We start from the raw sequence: 26,258 nt of genomic DNA, 5'->3' as shown, positions 1-26,258 counted from the left end.
TGAGGTATTAAGTTCTTTCTTAAACTAAACTCACATGCTAAACAATACAGTGGAAAAATTCTTTAAATCTCGAGGGGCCTATACTGTGACACTCAATCTTAGTTAAATACTCTTTGAATAATAATTTGTCTAAGGTCAAGGTCAAGATTGATCTGCCCTTCCAACTGCTGATGTGTCATCTGATTAACCAAATCCAACCACTGATGCTTATGACAGTAATAGTTTTCAGGATTAGAGCACAAATGGTTTCCAAAGTCTGCCATTTTACCCATCTTTGCTCTTCCCATCTTTCATTCCTTTCGCATTAGTTTCCCTTTTATGTTATAAGCAAAATGAAAATTAATTGCAACAGTTTTTCTAACTCATATCATTCTGTATTCCAGTACTGAATATTCTGATTGCTAATGTAGTTGGACCGCTCAGCAAGCATGTTCAGTCTGTTTTGGATACAAATAAGATATATTCTATATATACCTAGATATAAAAGTTAACAAATATGCAAAAAACCCATTATAAACAATAAGAACATAAGAACATAAGAAAAATATGTTAAATACAATGGTGCTTTTCTTTTCCTGAAGCAGGAGGGAGAGATGGAACTGAGTTTCCTTCTCCCTCCACCTACAACACACATACATTATTTTTATATGAAATGAGTCAGTTACATTTGGATATACCCCAAAGGATTATTTTGCTATCTTTCTCCAAGCCCTCAGGCTAGATCTGTTTACAGAAGTGTCATTGCTGTGAGGTACACGTAAGTTGTGCTTGGTGTGTGTGTGTATGTGGGTGAGTGAGGGGAAGGATTGAAAAATTGTTCGGCAGGCCCCAGAACTGCCAGCCCCACGCTTTCAAAAATTATATGCCAAGCTCTAAAAAAATCATGAGATTATCTTAAAAATCATAAGATTAATAGTCATTATTTGGGGGAGAGGTGTGTGTGTTTTCCTTCCTGGTTTTTGAGCTGTTAGATTTCATGGTTTTTAAGCTTTTCTCCGCAACCATGAGGGTTAGAAGCTTACACCGAAATCCTCTAAGGTATTTAGGTGCCTAACTCCCATTGAAATCAATGCCTTTGAGGATCTGGGCCTTACTTTTTTAAAAAACAAAAGAGATTCTCACATAATATTATGATTCTAAGGCTTTTTAAGGAAAATCAACAAATATTGTGGGACTTGCCATAAAATCATGAGAATAGGCAACAATGCTTAGGCTGACTCTGGTTGATGTTACCAAAGCACTGCAAATTAAGGGTTTAGTCCTTCTCCCATTGAATTTGGTGGGACTTTTACCATTTATTTTCCTGGGAACAGAATCAGCCCAGAATTTGTCAGCAAAATCTCTTTACTGGTTATACAGATTGTAGTAACAGATCACAAAACTGAGTAGTTCAAATGTAAGCAGAGCTATTGCTTGTCTTATAGCAAAGGCATGAATACAGAACTGCAAAGGACAAATGATCAGAATTATTGTGCTATCTTTCCCCTGAAGCAAGGCTCATAGTGGCAATATTTGATATGAGTAAGATTCTAAGAAAATATGTAGGGGACTGGCAATGTGTTATTGAAACATTTCACAATTCATCATCAGCAGCATCATAGTGAAATTCTGGTTAAAAAATGCTTTTAAAATTAACCCCAACTATGTAAGACTTAGCAGATCTGTTGCAGATAATAAGCAGATTTTGATCATAAAACTAATCAAGTGAGCTTGAATTAAAGTAAAAACTTAATAGAACAGTGTTAACCATGTAAATTATAGACACAATGACACATGATCAAGTGGTTAGACTATTGAATTGAGATCAGGGACTAAAAGTCATGTCCTTGGATGCTGGCTCACTGAGTGACTTTTCACAATCAACTTCTTTCCTCATCTGTAAAATGGGGATAATAACAACTACTTTTCTACTCCAGAGGGGTCTTGTTAGTCAGTTATTTTTCATAAGAACTTGGAGGTTCTTTGATGAAAGTTGGTATATTAGTGCTATGAATTAGTATTTAATGTTATTAGATAGCTTTCAGCACAGTCACTGGGCAGATTGTGATCTCTCTTCCATTGGTGTAAATCTGGAGACTCTCCTTTTTGTTTGGTGGATCCTCTTCTGGATTCAGACTAGTTTCACTAACATCAGAATCTGGCTCATTGTTTTGGGCACTGTGTTGATGCAGCACCAGTGCCCCCAAAGTCTGTGTTGCACTGAGCCTCTGCACTCTCACTGCTGAGTTCACTAACAGGTCGTGTTGCTGAGGAGGAAGGGAAGGGAAAGAGGGATGTTTCCTTCACATTCCTTTTTTACTCTCTGACACTTTTCTGCTTCCAGACTCCAATGCAGATCATATTTGACTTACAAAATCTTTACCAACAGGGGTTCATTTATTCTAAACTGCATATGTGAGTTGCGTGGTTTCATCAGTTACTGTTCACTTCAATGGAACTCATCACCACAACTAACTTTAAATTCTCTTCAACAGTTTCTTTGGGATAGTCTGATTTCTCCTCGACTCTTTTACCCTCTATAGCTTCAGAAAATAGATTGGATTATATTTCTGTGAAGTCTGCTATCTACCTTATTTCTGATTTCTTTTTGCTCATGATTGATTTAATATTACTTTGGTGAATTTTTAGGTTATTGCTTTGACTGGTTTTTTAGGGTTTTTTAAATCCAAGTACATGATTGAGCTATACTTCTGGTTGGTCTCAAACCTCTGTTATTGTCTTTAGTAGAGTTGACCTTAGTAGATTTGCATACAAATATTCAAGAACATTAATTTAATTAAAGCCTGTGATTTCATTTTGACAACAAATCAATTCAATTCACTTTGATTCACAACTCTTTGTTCATTTTTTCATGAATAGTTGCATAAACAGCTTGCATTCACGTGAGTGTGAGGATATTCACAGAAAGCTAAATATTACATGAATATTATGATTGTGTTAGCTGTTATTTATTCATTAGTGACTTCAGTGGAGCTACATCAATTTGCATCAACTGAGAATCTAGCCCAGAGATTTTTGCAATGCTTGAGTATACATAATTTATAGATTGTACTATATATCGTAGTTGCTGTTGTGTATGAAAGTAATCAGTATGGAAAATGCCAGAAAAATATCTATTCCAGACCATTTATTCTCACACTATAAAGGATCTAACACACACAACTCTATATGATATTCAAAGCCTCTATAATTTGATTGTCAGCATTATTTTTCCTTCCTGTTGTTTGCTAGTGTTCTACTCTAAATTCTCTCAGAAGAGGTAAATGAGGATTGGATGAAATATCAAGATTGGATTTTTTTTCTAAAACATATTCTCTAAGAATTATTTTGGAGAAGTTCTATGATCTGTGTTATACAGGAGGTCAGACTACAGGGATCGGCAACCTTTCAGAAGTGGTGTTCCGAGCCTTCATTTATTCACTCTAATTTAAGGTTTCGCGTGCCAGTAATACATTTTAATGGTTTTAAAAGGTCTCTTTCTATAAGTCTATAATATATAACTAAACTATTGTTGTATGTATAGTAAATAAGGTTTTTAAAAGGTTTAAGAAGCTTCATTTAAAATTAAATTAAAATGCAGAGCCCTCTGGACCCAGGCAGTGTGAGTGCCACTGAAAATCAGCTTGCGTGCCGCCTTTGGCACGCGTGCCATAGGTTGCCTGCCTCGAACTAGATGATCACAATGGTCCCTTCTAGCCTTAGAATCAATGAATCTAAGAAAGCAGAGCTAAATTTCAGTGGGAATTTGGGGCTTAATTCCCTTAAATTCAGCCTGTGTCCCATTATAGGATATATCACTAAAGGATCAGAGGGGTAGCCGTGTTAGTCTGGATCTGTAAAAGCAACAAAGAATCCTGTGGCACCTTATAGACTAACAGACGTTTTGCAGCATGAGCTTTCGTGGGTGAATACCCACTTCTTCGGATGCAAGAAGAAGTGGGTATTGCATCCGAAGAAGTGGGTATTCACTCACGAAAGCTCATGCTGCAAAACGTCTGTTAGTCTATAAGGTGCCACAGGATTCTTTGTTGCTATCACTAAAGGAGATATCATTAATTTACAGCGTATTTTTGCTAAACAAATATTATAATTTCTCATTGCCAAAGAGACACTTTTTAAGGATACTTAGAGAGATAGGGTGAGGTAATATCTTTTACTGGACCAACTTCTGTTGGGGAAAGAGACAAGCTTTCGAGCTCCACAGTTTGTCTTTTTCACTCACAGAAGTTGGTCCAGTAGACGATATTACCTCACCCACCTTGTCTTTCTAACATCACGGGACCAACACTGCAAATAACTTTTCAAGGATGACAAGCCAAATTTTACCTATCATGACATATATTGGAGCATGCCTCTGTAAGGGGGTGTGTCACTCACCACTGCAGCGCCTCTTGCTGGCCATGCTGGCAATTAGCTCTGGTTCACCAGTGCCCCTTCATCAAGTGGCATCTCACCACTGTCGTGAGGACCCATGTCACTCTCAGGACTGCGGTGTCCTCTTCTGGACACAGCCCTCCAGCTGTGCCCCACTCAGTTTTCTCTCCCCGCTTCTGGGAGGGCCGGCAGCCCTCTGACCAGCCACTTGCCTCAGTTGCAGGCTGCAGTACAGGTTCTAGCCACCTGAGTCAGTGGCAACTGGGGCCAAAGGGGGTGGGGGCAGAAGCCACACACTGCATCACCTCCAGCCCCCACCATCTGTTTCCCTGGGCATCTTTTCTGCTGCCCTAGCACCTTCTCCACCCTTGTATCAAGGACTCAGTCTGGCAGGGGTCAGCCGGGAGCTCACTCATGCTCTCCTGACCTGTCTAGTACTGCTCGGACCATGGTGCTGTCTCTTCCCCCTCCTTCAGGGCAGCCAGTCCTCCCTCCTCAAACTCCAAGGAGTGACTCAAGCTGCTCTGTTCAGCAGTCCTTATTAGTAGTGTAGCTACTCCCCCACTAAGCACAAGTGGCGCCTTGTCAATTTCTTGGTGCCTTTTTACTCACCCAGAGGAGCAATTAAAAAAAAAAGGCGCCACCCTGTGGGGTGCTTTTATTTTACTCACCCCGTGGCTCTCTGGGTCTTTGGCGGCACTTCGGCAGCGGAACTTTCACTCGCTCTGCAGGATTTCGGCGGCGGGTCCATTAGTGCCGCCGAAGACACATGGAGCTAGTGAAGGGCCCGCCGTCAAAGACCCAGAGCGCTGCTAGGTGAGTAAAAGCGCTGCAGCAGGTGGCGCCTTTTTTTTTTATCGCTCCCTCTGTTCCCTCCACCTGGCTACACCACTGCTTCTTATATGGCCCAGCCTGGCCCTGATTGGCTGTCTCTCTAAACCTTCTCCTGATTGGCTGTCTCTACAAGCCCTTTCCTAATTGGCTGCTTCCTGTGCAGCCTCCCTGGGGCTGCTTTAACCCCTCTTCTGCCAGTGTGGGGCAGACACTCCACCACAACCTCCTAATCTTGAAAATCTTTTTGGTTCCACCATTTCAGCTAGATAACCAACTACAGAAAACAAAGGACTTGATCCAAAGCTCAGTAAGGTAAGTTAAGTTAATGGAAAGATTCTCATTAAGTTCAGTGGGCTTTGGATCAGACCCTAAGAGGTTTCTCCATGCTCAGGAACATATTACCTTATCATTCCACTCTGCTTGTCTGTTTCATTCTTGTGAAACATACAACATGAATACCTCTTTCTGAAGTGATAGATATGTAGGGATTGTCTTATTCAAGCCCCTGATTGTTCCCAAAAATCGACAGACCAATACAGGGAAGAACAGGGCATGCACCTATAAACCAAAACACACCCTATGGGTCCAATTTTTGTTTTTCCTTCTTTGTATAACTTTACAACCCGCTTATAATTTGTCATGGTAAAGTCACACTATAGTAATTTGTGTGTGTGTGTCTAAAGAATAAAATTATCCACATTTGGTGATTGCTTGATTTTTCTTAAAAGAAGGAAAGGAACAAGTTGATTAAAGAAAGGAACGAGGCACTACAACTTATTTGATGAATATTAAGCAATTGGTGCTTTAGTTGAAACTACTTGTAAATAAGGCAGAACCTTCAAATTTACATTTTATCCAATTATTTTAATGAATAAATCAAACCTGAGTCTCCTCTCCTTTCTTTGCAATATATTGTTGATTCCTCAGCAGCTTCTTGATCATTTGCATCTTTACTTTCCATTCAAGTACTGTAATTAAATACATCATGTTTCATAATCAGATATAAAAATTGTCCCCTAAATTGGAATCTGCAAGTTTCAGGTTGTGAAAGTGCTGATTCAAAGCTTGGATACAATATTTTTTTTAAAACTGAGGATGCCTGGGGTATATTTAAATTCTGTTCCTAAATACTGACAAATGTTAGTAAGCTGTTTCAGTATACCAAAGACATATTTATTTCAACGTAGCACCCACCCCCTGTAAGTTATATTGTATACCGTATTAAACCAAGATATTTCTTAATTGTGTTGTATGTTGTAGAAGAACAGACCTCTCCAATTGGGAAAACCCGGAAAGGACTAGTTGATCCTCTTCCACCCTTTCAAAGAAGGAGACCGGCTCGTCTTCTTGAAATTGGAGCTCCTTTCTATCAAGACAATCAGCTTCAGGTCAAAGTCTACTGGAAGAAGACAGAAGGTTTGTTGAAAGTTCTCTCTTTAATCAGGGACTACCATGAACCCATCTATGTCAGAGGTGGAGAAGCTCTAACACTGATATATTTACAGTGAAACCCATTAAACAGGTCTGCCCCCAAAATATTGTTTAGCAAGCCCAAATACAGATGAACCATTGCTTATCTGTTCTTCCGGGGGAGCCTGGATGGTAAGAGGATGCACAAGGCGAATGCACATCTACTGTGCATTGAGGAGCAGTGCTCTGTCGTGGTATATAAGGAAGGGCTTTAGGATGCAGGCTGGGGGGAGGTGATGCATTGTGAGAGGAAAAGTGATGACTTGGATCTAGTGGGCAGTAATAGCAAGGGAACTGAAGTACAAGTGTGAACACCTGTAGTCAGGGGCATCAGAATCTGTACTTTTAAAAGTGAGAGGGTCATGCCTGCTTTTTAACATGAGCATAGTGAAAGTTCTTTGGCGGCAGGGACTTGGTCTTGTTTTGCAGTTACACAGGGCCCACTATGATAGTGCCTTACTCCTGAATGGCCTCTGCTACTTTAATACAAATAACAATGAAAAGAGTTGTAGAAATCATGCTCATCTCTGTCCCTAAAAGACATGAAATGGAACACAAGGTGTAATGAAATGTTAAAGTATAGTTAGAAAGTTTTCTACTCCCCTCTCAAAACTCTATATTGTTTTTGTATGCATGTTTTTTTTAAATTCTAAATCTAACATTTTATTTTAATCAAGTAGCATAACAAATTCAGTAAAAATAAAGGTCTCATGATTTCTTTAACAAGAATTTTGATCTTAGTACTCATATCTTGGCCAGATAACAACTAAGAAAGGAAATCTACTGCTGCAGTTGCAAGTGGTTGTGGTATTCTTCTTCACTTATTGTCATGAGTGGTTGCAAAGTGTTGCGGTGAGCTATATTAAACAGCTCTCATGCTCCAAACCAGAGATGATTGTGTTTTAATGATGGATGAAGTGACTACTAGAGAAGGTGCTTTGTAGATACTCTGAATTGAAAGACAGTTAAACTGACATAAAATATTGATATAAAGGCTATTTTTATCTGTAAGAAACCATTTTATTTTTAATAAATAATTACATTAAATCTTCTCTTAATAAAACTTTAAACAATGAAATGTTGTTCATGTACTATATTAATAATCATTAAGAAATTGTTTTTGTATATGTGTTTACAATGAGCTAGATCATTCTGCTGGGCAGGTTACTCATGTGTAGATGCAGGGAAACCACAACTTTAGACTTGTGAAGTTTCCTTGGATTTCTGTCTGGAAACCAGGTTTATCCTTCAACCATGGATCTATCTATCTAAGAGTTTCTACTGCTGCCCATGACTGTAGTATCTGAGTACCTTCTATGTGAAAGAGCTTAGCAACAGTACAGTCTCTAGTGATTTTTATAGAGTCTCTGGCTCGTCTCCCTTCCTAGGATTGTTTTTTGGTTGATTAGTTTATTTCAGGTATTTTTGTTTTGTCTTTGAATTTTGGATTTGTTGTTGTTGTTGTTCCCCCGGGGGAAGTACTAGATGGGGTACTGGTGTTGAGAAAATTGTTTTTATGAATGATAGGGGTTTTCAGCTCTTGGCCTGTGGTTTCCTGGAGGCACACGCTATCCACACAGAGACCTGTAACTTACCGCAAAAATCTGGAGTATTTCAAGGAAATATGGTGATGTTGCAGCTGTCCCTGCAGCCCCAAACCAGCACATCATAACCCCACACAGAAAACCTATATCCCTCTGTGGCACTTTCAAAAGAGTCTCTGTGGGCCAAGGGAAGAGAGGAATGATGCAATGAAGACTACACGGCCTCCTTCCACAACCTGGCTTCTGTTCTGCCCATCCCAGGAAGTGTAGGGGATAATACAATCCATTATTTTATAATACATTAATTTATGGCTTTACTACACCCTCCAATACATATTTCTATTTATGACTGAGTGCACTTCCAGAGCATCTAATTATATATATATATATGCATGCCAATGAATGCCACAGGTTGGAAGGCCAGATTGACTTCTCTGGGCTCAATCTTCTCTTCTTTATAGGCCTCATTGTGAATGTTCCATTAATATCACTGAATTTGGGTCATGCAAGCAATGTAGGATCTGGTCTTCTGTGTTAAAATAATATTCAGGCTGAATGCTGTTTTATGATGACAATTATACATGCACTTCAGGATGTGCGTTAACGGGAATAACTCCACACCTCGAGTTGTGCAAAGCACTTAGCAAACACACATCATTTTACCCAGCATAATTATCACAAAAGTATATAGTAATTAGACAGATACAATGGTTTCTTGTTCAGAAGAAAAACATTCCTTTCATTTCCTCCATTGGACACAGATTGGGATTAGAGAAACACTGTACATTCCATAAGAAGCATGAATTCAAATTTTATCAATGAAAAGAAGAACTTGCTTGTGGTTGGATTTTCTGGCCATCTTGACTGTGTGAAATTAGAAATTATGTGCTATTTATGTAAGGTAGTGGAACCAAGTCAAACAAATCACTTTTAACTCCTTGGCGCTGGGAACTGGAGAGTCAGAGAGTAAAGTCTGTTGCCAGGAACGGATGAATTCTGAATCTCTAACCTAAAAGGATTAGCTGCTTATGACAATTAAGGTCCTAAAAATATCTTGTGCAATAGTCAAGACTGAAGCTCCAAAAATAAAAGGCTTCTCATGCTTCCCCTGCCCCACAGTGGTTTGGTGACTAGGAAGCTGGGGTTTTGGACTTTGGCTGAGAAGCCTTCAAGTTCCTCCAATATTAAATACCCTCAGGGAGCGGGGTGGGGGTAAATGAGATATTTCCCATGGAATCAAAAAAGAGGAACTTTATTCTCTATAGATCAGTGGTTTTCAAACTTTTTGTGTTTGTGACCCCTTTCACACAGCAAGCCTCTGAGTGTGATTCTCCCCTTATACATTAAAAAGGGGGGGGGGAAGGATTATTTAATTTAATGGGGGCTGGGAGCTGTCAGCCCCAGGTTGCTGACAGTTCTGAACCCCCATGTAACCACCTTGTGAACCCGTGAAGGGTCATGAGCACCAGTTGGAGAACCCCTGCTATAGATGTACTTCAATCATTCTCGTCACTTACTGCAGTAATTCTCATCAGTGAGAATAACGTACTGTAATTTAGTGCGATGATTTCCTTCCAATGCAAAATGTCACAGTACTGTGTCCTAAACCGATTGCTGCAACACAATTGATGTTTTAGTGGCTCTTATTTAGGGATAATACAGCTATTCTTACTTAGGTAAACTCCCATTCAATCAGTATTCTGCCTGAGTCATGACTATAGCATTTGGCCCATATTAAACATCATTTTACTGAGTTCATCAGTGTTTCCACTTAGTGTTGAATTGTTTGCCCCTTGATTTTGCTTGAAAGTATAGATGTTTAAAACTATTTGTACTTGGATTCAGATTCGATTCTTTGCTTTAATACTTACCAGAAATGCAAAGCAAAGAATGTCTTAAACAGGGATTGAAGCAGGGAGGGGCAAAGAATCTATCCTGCATTGTCTGATAAATCAACTGAACAGTAATAATCAATTAAATTACAGGGAAGAATAAAACACAGGGCAAGGCAAAGCAGATAGAAAGCTGCCACGAAAGCTTTTACAACCAGATCATTGGAAAACAAAACTAGCTCTTTCTTAGTGCAGGAAGATAAATGAAGTGACTGCGTAGACTGTTTGTTTATAACAGGTCATTTTCATCCTGCAAGGTTAAAAATAATGTGAATGCTTCACAGATCTCTAATGGGCATTGGGTCTAGTCTTGCAACCCTTCTATATGCAAGCAGTTTCATTACGTTAATGGGACTATTCAAAGTGAGTAAGGGCTGCTGGATCTGACCCACTGGACAATACATTTGTTAGTGTGGGGAATTATTTCAGTTAGTAATAATTACTGCAGGAGGGCGATCAGTGTTGGAGTACCTGGCCATTTACTATTTTATCATGTATACTGCCTCAAATAATTACAGTTTCACTTTAGTCCAGTTTAGTCAGTTTCACTGTAGTCCAGGGTGTACGGGGTGCACTGTAGTCTAGAGTGTACAGTTTCACTGTAGTCTCGGGTGTGCTTACCATACTGTGGAATTTTACAAAATTGCTGACAAGACATGCAATGTCACATTAGTTGGGAAATTATTTCCAGAAAAGACTCATTTTAACAAGGAATTTAAAAAAACTATGTATTGGCTAACCATTGAACAAACTGTTTGTCCGAATTAGTTTGTTTTTTCTACTGTTCAAGAAAGGCTGGTATGTTTCCAAAAACATCATCTTTCTTTTGCCTCAGTAACATCTGTTTATACAGTTTACGTTTTTCACTTTTTCAGATTCGTTCTTGTCTAGTTAACCATGATCAGGCCTCTCTATAAAGTGAATTCTTCTAATCACTGTTAAGCTACATGTGAAGATATTAACATTTCACTCATTTGGAGACTCGGCATGTCAATACCAGTTAGCTAACCACCTTGACTAACGGGCAGATTTTCAAAGGTGTTTAGGCACTTAAAAATACAAATAGGTCCCTAGTTGGATTTTCAAAAGCACCTAAGCAATGAGAGTTATGTGCCTAGTGAGATTTTCAAAAGCATCCATCTGTATCTTTAGGCACCTAAATACCTTTGAAAACCTGGCCCTAGTAATTAGCCTGAATCTTAGCTTCATATGGTACCAGACATGGAAAAGTGCGGCATTATAGTTTTGACAATAGGCAAAATTTCCCTTACAAAAAATGGGGTGCCTGTGGTCATTGCTAGCAAACAGAACTCTTAGAAAAATATATTGTTTCATGTACTCTACCTGTGGGCTCACACCAAATCCCTGGATGAAAATGCTGTTAATCATCGGTGCAGTATGCATCCAGATGTGGATACACGCATTGTGGCTTGGACCCATCTTTAAATTACACACTTTCCATTAATGTCATTCTTGGAAGGGAATTATCATGGCAGAGAGTTCAGAACCAAATTCTTAACAATCTAAACACAACCACTAATATTCCATATTAGAGCAGGAAATAATATAGATTACCTTTTGAAAGAACTGTTTATTTGAATGAAGTTTGAATGCCAGCCAAGGGGTTTTGGTGTTTATTTTAATTGTGCTGTATGAATAAGTGATCATTAAAGGTGGGGTGTTTTTTTCAAAGCTGTCATGAGAACCATAACTACGTATAATAAAATCCACTGCTTGGCATTTTGGAATCTTTTCTTCTTATGCCATTGACTGGGTAAAGGAACAAACAGATAAACTGTCATGCAAATGCTATTGCAGAAGAAAAACATACCTAGGACTGCATAGGAGGTGAAAAAAGAGCAGAGGAGCAGCAAAATTTTTGCAGGAATGTAAAGGACTTTTATGGGGACCCCCTTCCCCCTCCACACACACTAAACCATTAGGACAGTATAGGACACTCACCTAAAGGAAAAGAGTTTTTGTTACTAGAATGTTAAAATTAGGACCTCATCCTGAGATACGTTCCATAGGAGACTGTCCTGAATGTTACCGGAAATGCCATTGAGAATTCAGCCAGTGAATAGATTCACCTTTCCCTCTAGTTTCAGTGCCCTAGCTTTGGAATAGAGTTTATAATGTTTGCGAAAGACATCACATTTCACAGGAGACATAAAAGGGCCTGTTTGCTTGCAGTCTCTAAAAAACCCACCACACTTTTTGCAAGAAGAGTGTTGTTAACCTTAGTAGGACACTAATCAAATTCCAGCCTAGATACCAGTAATTACATTCTGCCTATCTTCAGTTTCTTCACTCTCTTTCTTAAGCCATTTTGTAGTGTTTCTGTGTTCTGTCAGGTAGTTGCTACTGCGTGGGTCACCATAGATTTAGCTGCTTTGTAGCAGTGGAGTGAAAAGTAGATAAGAGGAACAACAATAAATGAATAAGTAAATACATAAAATCACATGTATTTATTTGAACTTTATCCATGTTCATGCCTCTTTTTTATATTTGCTTTCCAGGCACATTGCAGCAGTTGAGTTTTACTTATACAAATGCTCATGAAAAGTAAATGTTAAGCTTGCATGTTTCAGTATTCACCCAGGGCTGAAGCATGGCCCAGCTACCATGGTGGCACAAAGGTAAAAGATGTCTCCTTTCGCATATGCACCAGCTACTGATATCATGGGTAGCAGTATGGGTGTGGAAGCAGGTTCCACAATGCAGGAGGGGGTGGGCAGTGAGAAGAACCTTGGCTCTACTCCCTTCAGCCCACTCAGCAATGTATCTGCCTTGGCTTGCCAAGGGTTGTATACTGAGAGGGGATAGACTTGACACAGTTTTCTCCGTCCCTCAAGTGGCAGAAAGTCAAGAAGAGAGTCTATGACTTGGAGATTCAGAATCACCCTCCTAGGCTGCTCCACGGGCAACATAACACCATGTTGCTCTTGATGCTGGGCAGATCATCATGTGACCATCTAGCCCTGTGAAAATAATACATTCTATATAGGATGTTGGAATATTGCTCAAAACAGCATATGTATGCAGCTCCCCAAATCTCTTGCTATAGCACTTGCCACAGAGGCAGTAAAATAAGCTAGAGAAGTCTCTAGACAAGCCCCTGTCAACTAAGACTTCACCTGCTTGTTGTGAATATAATTTTGTGATGTGCAGTTAAATTTAAAAGCTTTAGCCAGTCAATACATCTTGCAATCATCCAATTTGTGTAGAAATAATGCCTTGGCATAGTTCTGCATGATCCAGAAAGGAAATTGTTTAACTTCCCTCAACCTGTTTATCTTCTACCTCTTTCTAAGAGACTCAAAGCCCTAGAGACATGTTCGAGCCCTTCTCCTGTTAATAAGATGCATTCTCCTCCATGACGTGATCCTGCCGGAGGCTGAGCATTCTGTCCATGGTCCACTTAAGTACATGCTTAACTATTGAAGTCAACAGGATTGCTCACATGCCTAAGTGCTTTGTTGAATCAGGGCCAAAGTGCTCAGAATCTTGTAGGATCAAACCCCTAATAAGGGAACAAAAACCAAACCACATCACTTATGTGGCTAATCACAACCAATCAACACCTTTCAAATGATATAGAATACTTGAAGCAAACTATTTGCCATTGATCTATAGAGTAAGGTACACATACAACAAATATTTTGAGTAATTTTGAATACGGAATAAATTAAAGGAAATTACAGTCTCCTTGTTTCCAAAAGTAGACTGAATTTAATTCTACATTATTCACTGTAAATAATTTGCTCAGCTCTGATAAAGATCTCTTTAGCAACACAGTTTGTATGTTTAGCTAGTTACATTTGTCTAATTTGTTGGAGTCTTTTGTGATGAAAGACACAACATATAAATACACAGTATTATCATATACTAAACCAATAATTTGGCTTAAATTTGTTACTTGTACTTGAAATATTCCGAGTTAGATCTTTTCGTGCTACCTCAATAAAAGCTTTATTATTTCTAGTTTCATAGTCTTCTTTTGATCTTTTTTTACCAGATGTAGGCACATGTCTTTCCACTGTGAATTATCACCCACACCGCGTTGTTCCAAATTCTCTAGCAAACACAGAGATCAGTTCAGCATTACTGTATAAGGGGAATCTGTAGCTGAAGCTTGAGTCTTCATTGGAATTAAATCCTAGACTATGCTATTCTTGTTGAAGAAGTCTGCTTTGAACCATATAATGGGCAAAATTCTCCCTGTGCACTGAACTTCAATTGCCAAACTTGAATAAATTTTATGTAAATCTTTTGTACAGATTTACATAACGTGTGCATAAGAACTTAAGAACGGCCATACTAGGTCAAACCAAAGGTCCATCCAGCCCAGTATCCTGTCTACCGATAGTGGCCAATGCCAGGGGCCCCAAGGAGAGTGAACCTAACAGGTAATGATCAAATGATCTCTCTCCTGCCGTCCATCACCACCCTCTGACAAACAGAGGCTAGGGACACCATTCCTTACCCATCCCGGCTAATAGCTATTAATGGACTTAACCTCCATGAATTTATCCAGTTCTCTTTTAAACACTGTTATAATCCTAGCCTTCACAACCTCCTCAGGCAAGGAGTTCCACAGGTTGACTGTGTACTCTGTGAAGAAGAACTTCCTTTTATTTGTTTTAAACCTGCTGCCCATTAATTTCATTTGGTGGCCCCTAGTTCTTATATTATGGGAACAAGTAAATAACTTGTCCTTATTCACTTTCTTCACACCACTCATGATTTTATATACCTCTATCATATGCCCCCTTAGTCTTCTTTTTTCCAAGCTGAAAAGTCCTAGCCTCTTTAATCTCTCCTCTTAGGGACCTGTTCCGAACCCCTAATCATTTTAGTTGCCCTTTTCTGAACCTTTTCTAATGCCAATATATCTTTTTTCAGATGAGGAGACCACATCTGTACACAGTATTCAAGATGTGGGCGTACCATGGATTTATATAAGGGCAATAAGATATTCTCCATCTTATTCACTATCCCTTTTTTAATGATTCTTAACATCTTGTTTGCTTTTTTGACTGCCGCTCCACACTGCGTGGACGTCTTCAGAGAACTATCAATGATAACTCCAAGATCTCTTTCCTTATTAGTTGGAGCTAATTTAGCCCCCATCATATTGTATGTATAGTTGGGGTTATTTTTTCCAATGTGATTTACTTGACATTAATCCACATTAAAATTCATTTGCCATTTTGTTGCCCAATCACTTAGTTTTGTGAGATCTTGTTGAAGTTCTTCACAGTCTGCTTTGGTCTTAACTATCTTGAGCAGTTTAGTATCATCTGTAAACGTTGCCACCTCACTGTTTACCCCTTTCTCCAGATCATTTATGAATAAATTGAATAGGATTGGTCCTAGGACTGACCCTTGGGGAACACCACTAGTTACCCCTCTCCATTCTGAAAATTTACCATTTATTCCTACCCTTTGTTCCCTGTCCTTTAACCAGTTCTCAATCCATGAAAGGATTTTCCCTCTTATCCCATGACAACTTAATTTACGTAAGAGCCGTTGGTGAGGGACCTTGTCAAAGGCTTTCTGGAAATCTAAGTACACTATGTCCATTGGATCCCCCTTGTCCACATGTTTGTTGACCGCTTCAAAGAACTCTAATAGATTAGTAAGACATGATTTCCCTTTACAGAAACCATGTTGACTTTTGCCCAACAATTTATGTTTTTCTATGTGTCTGACTATTGGTTTAACTAATTTGCCAAGTACTGACATTAGACTTACTGGTCTGTAATTGCTGGGATCACCTCTAGAGCCCTTTTAAAATATTGGCGTTACATTAGCTAACTTCCAGTCATTGGGTAACGAAGCCGATTTAAAGGACAGGTTACAAACCTTAGTTAATAGTTCCGCAACTTCACATTTGAGTTCTTTCAGAACTCTTGGGTGAATGCCATCGGGTCCCGGTGACTTGTTAATGTTGAGTTTATCAATTAATTCCAAAACCTCCTCTAGTGACACTTCAATCTGTGACAGTTGCTCAGATTTGTCACCTACAAAAGCCAGCTCAGGTTTGGGAATCTCCCTAACATCCTCAATTGTGAAGACTGAAGCAAAGAATTCATTTAGTTTCTCCACAATGACTTTATTGTCTTTAAGCGCTCCTTTTGTATTTCGATCGTCAAGGGGCCCCACTGGTTGTTTAGCAGGCTTCCTGCTTCTGATGTACTTAAAAAACATTTTGTTATTACCTTTTGAGATTTTGTCTAGCTGTTCTTCAAACTCCTTTTTGGCTTTTCTTACATTTTCTTACATTTGGCTTCTTGCATTTTTACACTTAATTTGGCAGTGTTTATGCTCCTTTCTATTTGCCTCACTAGGATTTGATTTCCACTTTTTAAAAGATGCCTTTTTATCTCTCACTGCTTCTTTTACATGGCTGTTAAGCCACGGTGGCTCTGTTTTGGTTCTTTTACTGTGTTTTTTAATTTGGGGTATACATTTAAGTTGGGCCTCTATTTTGGTGTCTTTGACTAGAGTGAAATCCCTTAAAGCTGTATGGACACTTTTCACTGTACCTTTTAATTTCTGTTTAACTAACCTCCTCATTTTTGCATAGTTCCCCATTCTGAAATTAAATGACACAGTGTTGGGTTACTGAGGTGTTCTCCCCACCACATGAATGTTAAATGTTATTATATTATGGTCACTATTTCCAAGTGGTCCTGTTATAGTTACCTCTTGGACCAGATCTTGCACTCCACTCAGGACTAAATCGAGAATTGCCTCTCCCCTTGTGGGTTCCTGTACCAGCTGCTCCATGAAGCAGTCATTTAAAATATTGAGAAATTTTGTCTCTGCATTTCATCCTGAGGTGACATGTGCGCAGTCAATATGGGGATAGTTGAAATCCCCCACTATTACTGAGTTCTTTATCTTTAATTCTTTCTTCTTAATTCTTTAATTAGTTCTTTTTCTTTAATCTCCCTTAGATTAGAGAGGCTATCAAAATTGTGCAAACTTGGCAATTTAAGTTGGGTATGCAGGGAGAATTGGAATTTAAAGGAAAGCCTGTAGAATGACTGGCTTTGGTGAAACTCTGAAAACTTAAGGTGAACGTTTTGGAGGTGCTAGCCATACAAGCTATAGCCTGTCACTAAGTTCATTGTTTTCAAGCAAGCCTTGTCTGATGGACTCTTTTAAATAAGTTTTCACAGTCCATTTGCTCATAAACAAATATCCTCATATGGAGAGCAACAGTATCCTGGCTGGCACTCATTGGTACTTTTACACCAACATGTGTCTACAAACATGCACAGAACTGAAAAATAATAAGAATACTATACCTAACCTCATATATAATGCTTTTCAGCCATAGCGCTCCTTACCTAGGAGCTCAGTATCATTAACCCCATTTTACAGATGGGTAAACTAGAGGGCACAGAGATGAACTGACTTGCCCAACGTTTCCCAGCAGTCCAGTGTGACAGCTGGTAGTAGAACCCAGCATTTCCAAGTCCCAGTCCAGTGCTCTATCCGCTAGGTTGCATGAGCTTAAATACAAGGAAATAAATGTCCTTTTCTCTCTCAGAACAATAGTGAGGCACATTGGCTTGGTGGGGTGGGACTGTCATACTGCTACTGCTCACGCTATACCAATACCTATTCTAGCTATGCAAAAGACTTCAGTCTCCTAGATTGTTGCCCTGACACCCTGCCGGAGCAAAACATTCATTGTGATGTAGGAAAAAAAGCATCTGAGGCAAAGAAAGAAGTTGTCTGTAGTAACATGATAGAAAAAATAAACCACATTCGATAAATTATGCACATAGCCAGCGCCAGGAGGAAAACACAGCGGAACAGAAACATGGAGTATGTTGGCAGAGAAAATGAGGCAAGGTCACTTATTTTGTTAAGGATTTTTACTATTATTTTGTTTATTTTACAATCAACTTTAGAATCATTTTAACCAAAAATGCCAGCTGAGGAGTAGTAACAATATCAACTAAAATTGTTTTTGGTATTCAAAACAAAACGAAGAGCTTCAAACACTGGTTTGAGATTACAAGATTTAGCAGATGTAGGCTATCTGCCTATAGGTCTGGAGTTACCCATATCTAGCCTTATTTAAAAAAGGTTTTAATGGTTTAGGCAAAGCATTCCAAACCCGGGTGCTTTAAGTCGGGATTCTAACTCCATATTTATGCTCTTGAATAAAAATGACCTGAGTCTGAAAGGCGCTGCGCTTCTGGAGCTCCCCAGGACTTTAGTAGGAGTTAAGGGTGCTCGGTAAAGAAGCTTGAAAAATTCCAATTATTTGGCATTGGGAATTTAAATAAAAAAAATCTGCTTTTCATTTTTGTCACAATTTCCCATTGATGACTCAGTTTTTTAATTAAAACGGAAATTTTGGGGTTTAGAAATGTTAAAACATTGTTTTCTGTTTGTTTTCTGTAAAAAAAACCCTAGAAAATTATGTCTTTGTTTTTTGTTTTGGTTTGGTTTTTTGCAAAAATCTAAATTACTTTTAATCTAAAACTTTTCAGTGAGTTGTAGTGCTTGGCACCTCTGAAAATCAGCTCACTTCTAGTCAGGCACCTAGATATGGATATAGGGCACCTATTTAGGAAAGCATTTAAGCACACGCGTAAATCCATCCCAATTCAAGGTAGCAAGGCAGCGTTTTTTTGTTAGTCTCTTTAATTTCAAAAGTTATAGCTACAAGGAATAGCAAGGTTTTCTGCTAAAACTAGCTCTGATAATAAAATAATCTTACTGCATATTGGCTATTCTTACTAATCAATAACTTCACAAACAACTTTTCATCTGTGACTTCCAGGCATGACTATAGATTGCAGTGAATTAACTTCAACTGTCTATAATTCTGAATCATGAGCCTTGGTGACTCTGCCTTTAGATTAAACAGCAGCTTGAATTGGTTGCCCATTGCATTAACAGCAAGAGTTACTATTGCCATGTTTATAGTTGATAGATGAACAAAAAAATCCAAAGAAAAGTACAGTAGTGATCTCAGTAGGGACCAATGCACATTGCTGATGGGAAAAGCTACAGTAAGTTTTTCTTTTGCATGTGTTTAAATCTCACAGATATACACTATCTTCTAGATAAAAACCCTAGAGTCACACAATTTACACTAGTTAGCACCAGGGGCGGCTCCAGGCCCCAGCACGCCAAGCACGTGCTTGGGGCGGCATGCCACGGGGGGTGCTCTGCGGTTGCTGGGAGGGCGGCAGGCGGCTCCAGTGGACCTCCCGCAGGTGTGCCTGTGGAGGGTTCGCTGGTCCCGCGGCTCCGGTGGAGCATCCGCAGGCATGCCTGCGGGATGTCCACTACAGCCGCAGAACCAGCGGACCCTCCGCAGGCACGTCTGCGGGAGGTCCACCAGAGGCACGGGACTGGCGACCGGCAGAGCGCCCCCCGTGGCGTGCCGCCATGCTTGGGGCGGCGAAATGGCTAGAGCCGCCCCTGGTTAGCACCCTAATAAAGAAAAAGGAAATGTATTTTCAAAGGTTTAGAAAAGTTTCTCACTAGGTTTGGCTTTCATACGTCAGATACACTAGATCTATTTGTTTTCAGATATATTCAGATATAGTTATTTTTAAAGGTGATGTTGTTACTAAACATGTATCCTGCATAAACAAAGCATGATTTTTTTTATATCTGTTACTCTGCCAAAGCAAAAACATCCCTCCCACCATTGAAAAAGTGTATTGCTAATCTAAGCTCTCACATTTCAGTTTTCTATCCCAAATCATGGATGCTATAAAGTTGTGTTTTTTGCTGGTAGGTTTTGGGGTTATTATTATTTTTTTATTTCCTTTCAATCTTCTTGCTAGCCAAAATGCCTGAACTCTTTTTTTGCGCAAACTCTCCCAAAATGTCCAGAGACAATACCTGGAAAATTTTAGCCCCAAATTTAGGAAAATCAGCTCAATGAAAAAGGCCCTTTAGAATGGAAATACAGCAAGTAACCTTAACTGTATCTATTACCATTCATGCATTCCAGCCATGATTGGTTTTATATATATGTTGAAACAAGTATTTGAAGTAATTTTAACTGTTTATAAAACTAAAAAAAAAAGAAGGAATATGGTTTCGGTGTGGAAGTTATGTGTAGGAGGTCAGTGGTCAGACAAAGAGGTTGAGAGAGAGACAAAGAGGTTGCCACTGCCTGAATGGGTAGGCAGGAAGGGAGAAAGGAATGAGATGTGAGCAGGGTATGTGTATGCCCAGGTGGAAAGATCAGATTACAGGTGGGGAACTAGACAGAGCCCCACAGTTCCCACAGAATTTCCTACCTGGCCAAAACCTGGAAATACATTAAATATTGTGTTGAAAGCCTAATTTCATGAGATTTCCAGACCGAGGATTAGCTCAACTCCAGACTGGTCAGTTAGGATACCTCAAGGTTCATAGAATCATAGAACTGTAGGACTGACAGGGACTTTGAGAGGCCATCAAGTCCATCTCCATCTTTCACTGGTTGTTCATATGCATGTGTTCAATGGCTTATTTGAAATATTAGTGGTCTTCTCCGGTTCTTGGTGGACAGGTAACCAGGCCTCATTCAATCTGTAACAAAGCCAACAGCAATACTTTTGTGTAATGACTAGTGAGTGTATTGAAGTTAAAAGTTTGAATGGATCTATAAGTGGTCTGCCTTATGTAAGTATACTTTAAAAGAGTAAATTGCTGATTATCAGATAGTAGAAGATCAATAAGAAGATTCACTATATAGTCATTCATCAGAGACTTCAGATGGTTAATAGAATAGTACTGAGTTTTCAGGTCTCTAGATGACAGATGATGGACTGCGTGTCCTATGTGTTTGTCTCAGGAGAGGGAGCAAACAGAGAACAGGCAATAATTGAATGACTCAGAACAGATGAAATCACATGAGACCTACTTGGAGATGCACTGTAAGCGTGTATCTCACTCTGACAGGTACAAAGCCACAATGGTCAGATTCAAATGAGAACACCTACATTTAAAAAAAATACGACAGAATATAATTGGAACACAGTTGAGTGTTTCTTCATTCATTTCTTATTGAAAACCTTTGGGCTTTGAGAGCAGTCATGAAAATAATTAGCATATATGTTGTTATGAAGACAACAGCTACAAAAATCCATTTTGAACAAACTTCCAATCAGTCTTTCTTACCAAATACAATTTGTGCTAGCTTCAGAGATCATTTATTTTCTCTTTAATTTGTAATCCCTCTCTTCTGCTTCCAAATTGCTCATAGCAGTCTATTGCCAGATCAACCCTAAAGCCATCAAAGGTATTTCTTTTCCATTCCAGAAAACCATAATCATGCACTTGGCATGTGCAACTCTGGTGTATCAAGTTAATGACTATAATAGACATTTAATTTTATAGCCACTATGCACAGAAATGTGAATACTCCAGGAAAACAAGAAGTTGCATTTATACCACCATGTTTTCCGGCTCAGTTCTTCATTGCTCTTTGTTTTGCCCTAGTCTGCTTTATCATATAGTCTGGATTGAGAGGAATGGTTATAAATGTTATGCCTGCCACTACAATTCTGTATGGAGCTCTCAGAGAATTTTTACTAAAAATCACACTAACAATTATGAAATTGCTGTCATAGAGTCTGTATCATTGAAGTCACAGCAGTTTTGCCACTGGCTTCACTGACAGCAAGAGCAAGCCTTTAGTATTGTTCCTAAGAGCTGTGACTAGACTTTCAGTTGGCCACATGTGGAGGTGGTTTCATGATACATTCTGAAAGTATAAGGTTCAGGGAAATTTTCACACGTCCAAACACAGATTTACTGAATGGTGCCATGCAGCAGCATTGCAATGTTCTGACAACGTAAACAGTTACAGACGGTTGGCACTGAGTCATTCCCTTCATTCCCAAGATGTTTGGCACATAAACCATGGGGATTTTTTCTCCCTCTCCTCAACACTTACATTTCCTCTAAATCCCTTTATATTATTTTTTAGTTCAGCCTTACTGCGCTAACACATGGATTAAGTTATTGACATGTTTAATATTCTCTTCTTTTTGTTCATGGGAAATTTAAATGCTTATGAGCAGCAAGGAACTGACACTTCCAAAGTTCTTAAAATCCCTTGGTTTTATATCCAGAAAAAACAGGAAATCTGCAGATGGCTAAAGCATAACTGTAATGTATGTTTTCCTCTTCCTTTTTGTATTGCTGTTTTGTTCATTTAGACACTAGTATGAGTCGATATCACGTCCAGTGGTTCCCAGAATCCTGTGTGCACAATGAAACTAAAGGGCCTGAAAAAGCAACTGGCCTGACCTATGTAAGTTGAAATTCAGTCCCTTGCTTAACTTGAAGTGGTTTCCAGTCATCAAGGATGGGGAAAAGGAAGAGGGAAGTGATATGTAATAGCATGCAGAATGTTTTATACCTGTCATTGGTACAGTAGGAGTGGTTTTTATTTTTTTACTTCATTGCAGAGTAGTGATATATTTGGGTTTGTTGATTTAACCAAACATGAAAGGTAGTCTAAATGAACGTACTGCATTCAAATGCTTTACATGGGTATCTGAAGTGTTCATATTACACTACAAGGCAAACCTGATTCGTGATTAGCATTCCTGGGAACCACCACTATACAAATACAAATATTGAATATTAATCAAAATAAGCAGCTAGGCTTGTTTTCAGACATAGGGAGGATCCACAAGCAAGGCTTCCCCTGAAAAGAGTAAGAGATGAAGCAAAAAGCCTCACATGGTAGATGATAGACATTAATGCTGGAAGGTTCAAAGATATCACAGTGATTCTCAATCACTGGCAATTTTAAAATCAAGATTGGATTTTTTTAAAAGATATGCTTTAGTTCAAACAGGAATTAAATCAAGGAAGTCTTATGGCCTATATTATGCAGTAAGTCAGACCAGATGATCACAGTGGTCCCTTCTGGCCTTACAGTCGATGAGTGGTGCAGTATAAGAGCCTGACTAGAAGAGAGAAAGATTCTAAATTATTATTGTTCTGTATAAATAAATATTATATCCCAATTATATTTTAGCAATGGTATTTCTTCCTACTGAATGTATTGTCCAATCTAGTACCACTCTACTCAAGTAATATGCTATACAAACATTACATTACTAAAATTGACACACCACACTCAAGTCAGTGAATAATGAAGGAAACTTCAAGAAAACTTGATCAGCCTTTCTTTTTTACCCTGTGCCATAATAAGAAGTCAACTCACTGAAGTTAATGCCAAGTAAAGTTAGACTAAATCAAAGGGAATAGTTGGAATTTACTGCTGTCGGAGAGTGAAATACTGTCAATGGATTTAAAAAGAAGATAGATAATTTTGTGATCAGTAACAACATTTGGAGTTATTGATGCTAAGGTAAGGGAAAACTAATATAATTAAATAAGTTTATTGCCACTAGAGGTCAGGAAAGATTTTTTTTTCTCCATGAATAGCATTGCACAACTGGCCAGGTGCATTATGGTTTTTTGCTTTTCCTGTAAATTATTTTACAGTGATTAGTCTAGTCTGATTTGGAAAACCCCTTGTTTATTTGTAAGTTCCAATCAATACATTGAGATATTGAATATTATTCTAAAATACTTAAGAAACTCCCTTCAATAAACACATGGTTGCAAAGGGCCTGATGCTGAAAACCATACTCCCTTTAGGTCTGATCCTGCTTCCAGTGATGTCAATGGCAAAACTCCCATAGACTTTACTAGATGTACAATCTGACTCTTGAATCATCTTAAATAGGAATTACAGGAGTCAGGTTTGCAGGATCAGCTTCTAGTACTGTAATATTCTACTTCGGATGTATCCTGAGCAATCTGATGTGACAATCAACGGGCCTAGTCCTACAATAGGTACTCATGCCAATAGTTACCTCAGCATCATAGTGGTGATTTGTTTACAAGTGATGTTCCAAAGGGACTGCACTGGAATGTTTCAGTAATCTATTAGTCATGCACTCTTCATGTATGCAGTGTTGCTGTAGCCATGTTGGTTCCAAGATATTAGAGAGACAAGGTGGGTGGGTGAGGTAGTAGCTTTTATTGGCCCAACTTCTGTTGATGAGCAAGACAAGCATTCGAGCTTACACAGAGCTCTTCATCAGGTCTGGGAAGGAAATAGTGTCACAGCTAAATACAAGGTTTGAACAGATTGTTTAACATAAGTAGTTAACACAGATTTCAAGGGATCATTCAAGGTGAAGTGGCCCGTTAAAATATGTTGAAATACGTGTTAACTACTTATGCTAAACAATGCTGTTCAAAGCTTGTATTTAGCCTTGACACTTTGAGTTAGTTTCCCAGACCTGAAGAAGAGCTCTGTGTAAGCACATAAGCTTGTTTCTCTCACCAACAGAAGTTGGTCCAATAAATGATATTACTTCATCCACCTTGTCTCTCTAATGCACTTTCCATGTCAGTAATGAGAAATTACTTAGCTTAACTCTAACACTCTTCAGCTGTTTTCAAACACAGAGTACAAAACTTTCAGAAACACCTAAGTGCCATAAAGAACTGAAAATCAGTGGGACTTGGGACCCTAAGTCACTTATTAAACTTAATTTGAACAAAAACATGTATGTGGGGTTTTTCAAAGGTGTCAGAGCTCTTGTTTAGTTGTTGCCTTAAAGATATCATTCTACATATAACTGTGTTTTATTGCTCAGTTGTGGATCCTTTCCTGCTTAGAAGGATAACGTGCTGTATCAAAGGGTGGAAGTAGGATGTCCTCAAGGAAAGACGTATAAGGCCTTCTTGGGATTTGTATACACGTTAAAAGGAGTTCTTAAATGTAGACTAAGCCTGTCTTTCATCTCAGCTTAAAGCAGCTTCCTTACATTTATTTAATTGGATTAGCATTTTTCATCCTCACACTGCCATTCCCCACTGCCATCGTGCCAAGGGATTGTTCCCTGTGTTAGAAGTTAGCTACTTTGATGCAGCACGACTAAGATACTCTATAGGATTGAAGAAAGTATCCAACCACTATAATAATGTTTTCTGATTATAATTTAATAATAATATAGGCAATATTTGCTTTGTTCTCTGAATAAAAAACACATTTGTATGTGCTAATCATGTAGAGAAAAATGCACTTTTCTAGAAAAAAAACATTTAATCTTATGCCAACATTATGGTTTTAAAAAAAGGTTTATTCGCAGCATATACTGTTTTTCTTGGTCTAGGAAAACTACATAATTCTTCAGGACCTGTCATTTTCATGTAAATATAAAGTGACCGTTCAGCCAGCAAGATCTAAAGGTCGTTTGAAGGCTGAAAGTATTTTCTTTACCACCCCACCTTGCTCTGCTCTTAAAGGAAAAAACCACAAGCACATTAGTTGTCCTGCTGAAGGAGGTAAGTCACGGTCTGAAGAACATGCAGAGTAGATTTCAAGTGCACTTCTAGGCACTCAAAAACAAGTTTTGTAAAGCAATTCTCAAATGTGTTTTGAAAGACTCAGAATAAGTAGAGGAGACTTATTTTTGTGTATCTGGATGTCCAGGTAATTACCAGGATACCCTGGTAAGTAATGTTTTTCAACATTAAAGAGTCTTTGAACTCTTTTAGTAGGAAATTTGACTAACAAATACTTTCAAAATTTTTCCTAGTTACAAATGCAATCAAATTAAATACATAGGGTGTGGTTTTACCAACTTGACAAGGCTATCATAGTATTGGTTGGTGACTTAGATAAGAATTTCTGGGAAATATTCAAGTATATATTGTAGCAGTATTATTGTAGCAGTGATTTACATTGCTATTCTTTTTTTAAAGACTTGTTTGTGCTGGAAAGTTTTAGTGGCTACACTTAGCACTTCAAAGCGCTGCCGCGGTAGCGCTGCCGCGGCAGCGCTTTGAAGCGCTAAGTGTAGTCAAAGCGCCAGCGCTGGGAGAGAGCTCTCCCAGCGCTGTCCGTACTCCACCTCGCTGTGGGGAATAACGGACAGCGCTGGGAGCACGGGGCTTTGACCACACTGGCGCTTTGCAGCGCCGCAATTTGCAGCGCTGGAGAGGCTGTGTTTTCACACCCTGCTGCAGTGCTGCAAATTTGTAAGTGTAGCCAAGCCCACAGACAGAATTATACAGATATTAGTTATACCTTTATAACCCACCTTGTGAATGCTCTTATTCCAGTATA

General features: G+C 38.9%; 1 protein-coding gene across 1 annotated transcript in view; it reads left to right on the top strand.

The window, feature by feature from the left end:
• The window catches only part of ANOS1 (anosmin 1), a 177,755-nt gene that overhangs the window by 140,457 nt on the left and 11,040 nt on the right, over positions 1 to 26,258 (top strand). The window contains exons 9-11 of the mRNA XM_039520579.1: positions 6,469 to 6,624; positions 22,315 to 22,409; positions 25,303 to 25,474. Of these exons, the coding sequence (XP_039376513.1) occupies positions 6,469 to 6,624; positions 22,315 to 22,409; positions 25,303 to 25,474 (423 nt within the window). The remainder of the gene's footprint in view (positions 1 to 6,468; positions 6,625 to 22,314; positions 22,410 to 25,302; positions 25,475 to 26,258) is intronic.

This window comes from Mauremys reevesii, linkage group 1 (genome assembly GCF_016161935.1).
Source record: "Mauremys reevesii isolate NIE-2019 linkage group 1, ASM1616193v1, whole genome shotgun sequence".
Lineage (NCBI taxonomy): Eukaryota > Metazoa > Chordata > Testudines > Geoemydidae > Mauremys > Mauremys reevesii.
Note: the sequence above shows the minus strand (reverse complement) of the source record. Positions and strands in the feature narration are given on the sequence as shown.